This window comes from Seriola lalandi, unplaced genomic scaffold (assembly GCF_002814215.2).
Source record: "Seriola lalandi dorsalis isolate HSWRI2012SDOR001 ecotype SW California unplaced genomic scaffold, Sedor1 jcf7180002054949, whole genome shotgun sequence".
NCBI classification, from domain to species: Eukaryota; Metazoa; Chordata; class Actinopteri; order Carangiformes; family Carangidae; genus Seriola; species Seriola lalandi.
This window is the reverse complement of record NW_019525500.1, coordinates 1,171,656-1,180,412: the sequence shown is the minus strand read 5'-3', so window position 1 is coordinate 1,180,412 and position 8,757 is coordinate 1,171,656. Positions and strand designations below refer to the sequence as shown.

Genomic DNA, 8,757 nt, shown 5'->3' with positions numbered 1-8,757 from the left:
AAGTCATGGCTTCCGATATGAGATTGATAAATTTGGCAATGAAGTAATTCATTGTTGTCCTCCTAGAGGACTGGTGCCCCATTTCAACGAGAGTAAATCATTAAATATAGCGTTAACGCTACAAGAGTGTAAAGGTGCTGAGTTCAGAGCCCTGCACTGAAAGAGAACAGAGTTATGTTTTTAACATCAATGAAACAATTAGCAGCCTTCATATTAAAGAACCAAATTGGCTTTTTTTCTTGTAATCAAATGAAAAACATAAAATGCTTTGATATCACTACATCAAAATCAAACAGAACAGTAAGACTGTTGGTTTCTCTGTTTTATCTCACTATGCTTCTCTACTGTGATGTGTTACGTGAGATTACTTGGCTTCTAAAGTTATCAAACCTCTCATTTGTGGTTTTTTTTTTTTTCCCCCTCCCCTTATGTTTCACAATGAATTTGGAGGCTTTTCTCTACAGCCTTTATCAGCATGCCTCCAAGTGTGAAATACGTCTGAGTAGACTTGTAATGATACGATTACTTTCGTTGATGATACAAGACTTTTATGGTATGAATATAAAATATCCTCTATATCCTGCAAATAATACAAAGCTTAAACACTCAAACAGTTTTCACTATATATTCAAAGTTTTGAAGCATCACTTGGACTGGCGGGGGAGTGTAGAGAGAGTGTTACATGTTGCTCCAATATGCGGCTAAGTGAGGTTGGCAGAGTGTCTGATGATGCAGTTCAATAGCCTTTATCTATACAGGGACACTTGGGTGGTGAGAAGGGCTCACTTTAATCCCTGGAGTGTAGATATGCAGCCGCAGAGCTGAAAGTGTACACACATAAAGAAGGAGTTTAAATAGTGCTTCAGAGAGTCTAATCAGCAGTGACTGTCAAACTGCAGGATCTTGCTGATGGACGCTGACTTTGTAATGTCTAGACCCCAGAAAATCACAGCTTTGATGTCTGGTACATGGATTATGAACACGGGCTCCCCACAGCGTAGCACATTATGTAAATTCAATAGCTATGTGAAAATATACAGATGACCCAGCGGTGGTCTATGATGAGTCATTTTGTTTTATTAAATGGATAATTGTGTGTAATTCTTTGGCATTTAGTTATCAGAAGCACCCTTAAAATGAACTATTCAGTGGAGAAACTACTATGAGGGAGTTTAAGAAATTTTAATGAACTTTAATCTGATTCATTGTCATGTGAATCAGGATGCTTCATGTGAACCATGAAGTTTATGGTTCAAGAGAATAAAACCGAGGAAAGTGAAATACATTTTCAGCGACACAGTAATAAAAACTTGTCACTGTAAATAGAAAATATCTTTTGTTGTCTGTGTGTGTGTGTAGATGGTGAATGGACTGCACTTATAAAGCACTTTTCTACTCTTATCGACCACTCAATACTTACAACACACATTCACCCATTCACTCACACATTCATACATCACACCCATACACTGATGGAACAGCCATCAGAGGCTATTTGGGGATCTTGCCAAAGGACTGAAGGAACCGGGGGTCGAACCACCGACCTTCTGATTAGGGGACGACCTGTTCCACCTCCTGAGCCGCAGCCGCCCAACATGTGTGACTGTTTGTAAGGAACTGGTTAAAAAATGTGAACATTTTTAACAAATTCCTGTTCGCACTTAAATCAGGGCCGAACATCGTGTGCAGACACGACCACTCTTTCATGCCATCAACCATCACTCTACTGATTGACCATTTTCTCCACAATCCCCTCAAGGCCCAGATTCATTTTCAGATGTGTAATTACAGACAGCGCCTGAGGAGCCAGAGTATGTGTGTGCGTGTGTGTGTGTGTGGTTTCAGAGGCGTCATCAGGGGTCCATAGTTAATCAGCAGTCGACCAGAGGTCTCAAGGATCAGCCCATCGATTCCCTTCCAGGAAAATCAATGAAATCAAAGGCATTACTTAAACTGAACTCAGATCAGAAAGTGGAGGACATGTAACAGGGAAGAGACCAACAGGACAGAGAAGAGGATGTGATACAAGACGGGAGGCTGTTAGAGAGATGACATAGCAAGGAACTTATAAAGTATAGGATGAAGCCATGTGTGATATTAAATACAAATGGCTGTCTGATCACATTAAATGAGGTTGAGTTAGGTGATATGACGCTGTAAAGACTGGTGGAAAAAGCTAAATAGAAGAGCGAAGAAATATAACAAATGCAGAAGCTTTCATACAAGGTATTAGGAGTCACTGAACTGTACTGCATCTATGGGAGATATGGGCAGACATGTTACACACCACCCTCATCATCAAAACACAAAACAACCTATCCATTTACTGCGGGATGATAGAAAACTGTGTTTCATGATTTAAACTAAGGTATCTAGCTCTGTAATATCTAATCATTAAACTTTTGGAAATCTGAAATTTCAGGAATTGAACACACTGGATTATCCATAAACAATTTAGTTTATCGTGATAAATATCAATGTCAAGCATTAAAACTGCATATAAAGAGGATTTTTTTTCCATATTCATCCACTCAAATGATTCTTTTAATTTACTGTGTTCTGATGAAAACACGCAGATGCAAAAGCACACACTCACTCTGCCGCATGCACACAAGCACACACATGCACACACGCACACGCACACAGCTGTGAGGATCAATGTGGCCGAGAAAGTTAGGGAAGCTCTCACAGCGTCTGACCTTGATTAGACATAATGAGACTTAACCACAAGTCCTCTAATCTGATGAAATGACTTACAGATTCACCTTGTGATGAATACTAAACACAAGCATTGACTCTCTGGCTTTGTACAAACACGTATGCTGGTGCACACACTCAAGAGCATTTATAGGCATGTGCACGTACACACATGTCCTTGGCCCATCCCAATCAGACTTATTACTTTGAGAAACTTCAAAGGGCTCTTTGATCACCTCTTCAAAAATCATCTTAATACAAATTGCAAATAGGAGCTGGCCTGTAGTCGCAGCCATATGGAAAGTTGTGTGATTACACAGGAGTGGGAAGACTGACCTCCAGGAGTTCGGCTCTGTTCCGAGACTGATCTTTGGAGGAAACACTGATTATATGTGTAATTAAAATGTGAATCCATGTGAAATAAGTCTGTGTGTATTCTGCTCCTGCCTTAGGAGCTGGCCAGTCTCAACTCAACTTGTAGTGTTTACAAAGTACCATATAACTTTGTTGATTCCTAATGAGAGCACCTCAGATCTCTGCCAGCCCTTCCAATCACAGCTAACCCCCGTTCAAACCATCTCCAGCAATCACACACTCCGTCACACGCCGTCTCTGGGGCAGGTGCAGGTTTGAAAATGAAATGTAAACTAAGTCTGAATGCTCATCAGACGCAACAATGACCCAGAAAAAGGAAGGTGGTCTGAGTGAGAAGGTTGTTTTGTTGTTACGCAATGCTATCGTTGGTATGAACATGGCCTTCATAAAACCAGGTACTTCTGGCAGCTTGGATATGGATTACCATCTGGTATGTTACATTCAGCAATTTTAATAATATTCAAGATGTAATCTCTCCCAAAATCATCTTTCATGAAACTCACTGAAAACCTAAATCCATCAGGATTCAAACCTCCTATACTCTTCTCTCCCAAACCTATATTTGAGCTATACATATGCATATACATTTTATCAAATTTGATATCTCCAGTCTTCTCTTCTCTACAGTCTCTTGACTTTTTCAAAGCCTTCAGACCACGCTCTCTTTGAGCTGCTCTGGTATCTCATGTAAACCCTTCCTTACTGTGAACCTGAAACTTTACAAAAACTAAAGTGAAAAAGTTCAGAAACTTGCAAATCAGGAAGCTTCTAAAAAGCCTCTTGCGTCATTAATTTTTTATGAATACAGTATTACACCTTAGTAATTGCTCATGTGTTTGGTGCTTTTTACTGATCATTTAATTAGATCTTTTTTTCTTTTTTCTGTACCAACTTACCCAAACACTGTACGGTATTAAAACTGCCCTGATTCTGAACTTATTTCATTCCATCTGATGAAACTCATTTATCTAAAGACACAAACCGTCAAAGCAGAGCGGCTCATCACAGCGTGACTTCTCCCACATTGACTCATCATGATTTATCTCTTGCGTTTCTGAACCTCTCTTCCCACCATAAAAACGCAGACGTGCTGTACAAACCCCTGCACCTCACCTCACACTCACTGCACCCCTCTGCTGTCCAATCCCCGACCTGTAAACACTGGGTTACCTCTGACTTGCTGCTGATTAAAAAAAAAATCCACTAATCACAGTGGGCAGTGTTCCATTTTTCATGATGCAACAGCAAGTGACCTCACCTCCTGCCAACCTTGTAAACAGGAGTGCAACAGTTAAGGCATGTTTGCAGGCTTTGTTCCATTTTTCATCATTACACCAGCACATGCTGACATGTGCTTTAAAAAAAAAAAAAAAAAAAAGGAAGCTGATGTTTTCCAGTATTTCAGTGATGGATAAAAAGATCTCCTGGCTGATCATGACTCACATGCATTATTTCATCACATGCACAGTAGCTCTTTTTCCAAAAGTGCCTCAGATAAATCATTCACTTCAGTTTATATGATTAACAAGGCAGTGAAACGATCAAAAAACTATGTACAAGGTTTGTTTTTTTTCCATCTATCCAACGAGAAATATCCAAGGCACACAAACAGACATTGGTCATTGTAGTTTTTCACTGTAGTTTTCGCTATCATGCCTGCATTGTCCTACAGTCAGTATGTGCAGCAAACACTTGCTAGTTCTATAGGATGGGCAACAGCTATGCAACCTAACTGGTATAAACTGACAAAAAAAACTTTCTATCAGTGATTAAAAAGTAATGTGTGACCCTACACACATCACATGACATGAATGCTTTTCTAATTTCTAATTCTCACTTTTCAAAGCACGCCAGATATTTTGTTCACTCTTCCATCCTCTGTGACCTTGATCATACACTGTATGGATATCCTGCGTCTGATGCCAATAAAAACGACTGAAAGCCATTTTCTGAGGCAGTGTGCAGGAAAGAGAAGGTTGGCACAGCAGCTGGAACACAGCAAAATGAGACTGAGCAACCTTGGGACTGCTTTATGCCTAAGAAAAGGGTGTGTGTGTGTGTGTGTGTGTGTGTGTGTGTGTGTGTGTGTCTGTAGGTCAAACAACACAAAACAAATGATGACTATAGTAAAGACAAAAACAATGACGTCATGTTGGTATATATATTTCATTAAAAACATGCCCGAGTGTGCACTACTGAGCTACACACATAAGAAGCTGTTAACGTATTTGAAAACAGGTCAAATGTGTGTGTGTGTGTGTGTGTGTGTGTGTGTACAACCTTCCCTCCATCTCTGTATTTTTGCCTTTCCGGCGCTGTTTGTCTACATGTGTGGCGGTGTTTGTCTGTGTGTGTGTCCGGACAGGTACTTACTGCAGATTGCATCAGCCTCGTCTGAACCGTCTGCACACTCCGGCTCTCCATCACAGCGCCACCTAGCAGGAACACACTGTCCGTTTTTACAGGCGAAGTCTGTGGTCGCACACGTCTTCTTTGCTGTGGAGACATTGAAAACATCCAATGTTAAGTCTCAAAGAAAGTGAAAGCAGTGACAGAGTGTTACAGTAGATATGAAGTAGGTATTTAATAGAAAAAATCCTCCAATCCAGGAAGTGATGGCTGAATAAAAAAAAATAAAAATAAAATAAAACTAACTGACTAGTGATCTCTGGGTACAGAGTGCAAAAACATTACTGCAATAAGCACTAGGGAGATTTGTCAGAAATGTGATAATCCACTTAACAAAAGCAACAAGACTAGGCAATTAAAATTTAACTTAAGTCAAGAGTAATTCCCAAGCACCAACTTCAAACCAATTATCCAGTCCAATTTTAATTCAACCTTCAGCACGCAATGTTTTGATGTGGCTGGTTGCAGGCTGGAGTCTTGGTGGTGAGTTCAAGTGCAAGTTGTAATAGGAGACACGAGGAGACGTTTGATTGGACAGCCTTTGTTGGAGCCTGTTCTTTGAGGTTGACTAAGTGGATCAGGGCTGTAAAGTAGGTGAGATCATAGGAGGGAGAGTCGCACCCACCTGTGTGCGTGCAACAACTTTTTTTTTCGCTCGACAAAGATCCAGCATAGAAGAAAAAGTCTCCAGTTGCATAATTTCAGATTTATAGGTTGGCAGATGTACTTGTGAAATGTGACTCATTAAGATTTACAGTACTGTCTGAGGAATGAATCTGGTGAAAGACTCCACTCACAGGTGGATGCTGCCTTGGAGGAGAAACAGCGTTTACAATCTGAGCTGTTTGCTTTAAAGCTGATTGACTGAGCAGAGCACTGACAGCCTCTTTTTGTGTGAGGGCGTGTTGGATATATGTCGCCGTGTATCAACTGTGTCACATGTGAACAGCGTAGCGCTCGCCAGGTTTCCTGCCTGACCTGCCTCAGAGGCTCTGCTCCATTTTAACTAACCCATGATCCACCTTCGGAGTCCGGCACGATCTTCGCAGAACTGGCTCTGGCTCTGCGTATTGCTGTTTCCCGATAGCCCACGGACTCCAAATGTTTTGTGCAGTCACTTTCTCCAAGCCAGGGGAAAATTGAAGCACTTGAGTCTGTCACGGAGAGAGGCAAAAAAATCCTTCTCCTTGACAGCGAGAGCCACTGAACAAGAGAAAGCACTCGCCTGGCATGTTAGCAATGCCTTGCCTCGCCATGATGAAATATACAGAGGGGGCAGCTGACAAATGGCAAGGAAGTGTGTGTATGTGTGTGTATTTGAACAACCGTGTGTGTGTGTGTTTGGTGGTAATTTTCTTCTGACGAGCAGTGAAAGTAACTGCGACTGCTGCTGTTCCATTTCCTTCACGTGAGCCTCGTGTTAAAGCACCTCACCGGCCCATAGTTCAAGCCAGCTGGGAACGTAGGTCGTCAGAGTGCTACGCTAAAGCGCTGGACGGATGACCGTGAAAATGAATCGCACATGATTTGCTAGAGCTCACTATTCTCCAGTCACCTGTGATTACATCACTTACTGCCAGTGGTGCTTTAATTACAGCGGGAGATGGATTTCTAATATATAAGAATAATAAATAAATATGAAACCAAGGAAGAGTCCAGGCAGCCTCTGTCAGTTTATATTGTGTCACATGTCACTGCTGTGGAGCACAGAGCTGATGTGTGGGCTCCTGATTAGGCATCAAACTGTCATTCACAGTTTTATGAAACCAATAACAAAAACACACGCAATTAACACTTGAAGGAATAGTTTGACTTTTTCTTGCGGAAATATGCTGACTTGCTCTCTTGCTGAGATTTACATGAGAAGTTAGAAATATGAGGCTGAGGAACAGCAGCAAGTTAGCTTAGCTTTGTATAAAGACTGGAAAGGGGGGTTAACCGCTGACCTGTGTCTATCCAAGGGTAAAACAATCCACCTACCTGCACTTCTAAAGCTGACTGTCTACCATACTATATCTTGTTTGTTTAATCCATACAAAAAAAAAGTGAAAAAAAAGTGTTGTAATTTTATGGGGATTATGTGGACTACTGGACTACTGATCTAACTCTCTGTAAGAAAGCAAATAATCATATTCCCCACTAAGTCAAACAATTCCTTTAACTCTCAAATATTTTTTTTTAAATTTTGAATACAATTTGGTGGGGAATTATAATCTTACTTTCACAAACATCTTAATACAAAATCAATCCCCTATGATTAATCTCATTAATACAAAAGGAACTGTTCCAACCCTGGAATAAGACTGTGTATTCTACACAGTGCTATTCTGTTTAGCAAGGGAAAAGCTAGCCATCATATTAGCTTGTTGTTTATGTGTGTAGCCTTGGACGTTCTTTGGTGTGTGGTACAAGGCAGCGTAATGACTGATGGCACAATTGGGAGCCATAATAATGAAGTACATACTAGAGGAACTGACAGCATCTCAGCTGTGAGCATCAATACTCTCTTAATGTATATCTAAATTAATCTGTATGGATGATAATGTAAGGCAGAGCGAAGAAAAGATAGAGACAACCACACATTTACGTACTCACCGGTGCAGAGTATTGATTCTGAGTAGAGGGAAAAAGAAAAAGGGAGTCTTAAAGACATGAGTGAGATGGTATTGAAGAAGGTGTAGGCCTAGAATAAATGAAAAGTGTGTCCCTGGGGATTACAAGGTAGTCAGAGCCAGAGACAAAGGTAAATAGAAAGAGGGGACGGAACAGGGAACAGGGGTACAGAAACGAAAGTCAAGTGGGAAAGAGGTTGTCGAGGTGGGGTCCGGTGTAATGACATCAGTCTTCACAAAGGGCCGAATAAATCCCCTTTCCTCCTACCAGCATGTTAGCATAAATCACATCTCTTCCTGTCCAACCTCCCTGTTTTTTTCCTCCATCTTTCCCTCCATCTCTGCCTGCGGCCTGATAACAGAGGCAGCTGTAGCCACACACAGTGTATCCAGTAGTAGGGCAGTAAAATTCACAATACCACTGTAGATCACAACAGACATCCTGCACCTTCATATCAAATGTTCAATCACAGACCATCTTCACTCAAAAGAATTAACTAAAATATTACAATTAACCACAGGCTGCTTTTATTCTGGGAGCCAAAGGCATTGATTACCTTTTCTACTGTGACTATAAAAACATTCTTTTTATTAACCTCAGGATAGATGATATTTAAAAAAAAAACAAAAAAAAAACACACACACACACACACACACACAACAA

At 40.8% G+C, this 8,757-nt stretch overlaps 1 protein-coding gene across 2 annotated transcripts in view; it reads right to left on the bottom strand.

Moving 5' to 3' along the window:
- The window catches only part of lrp8 (low density lipoprotein receptor-related protein 8, apolipoprotein e receptor), a 172,102-nt gene that overhangs the window by 84,863 nt on the left and 78,482 nt on the right, over window positions 1-8,757 (bottom strand). For both annotated transcript variants that reach the window (XM_087170474.1, XM_087170473.1), the window contains exon 3: window positions 5,446-5,568. In XM_087170474.1, coding sequence (XP_087026600.1) covers window positions 5,446-5,568 — 123 coding nt within the window. The remainder of the gene's footprint in view (window positions 1-5,445; window positions 5,569-8,757) is intronic.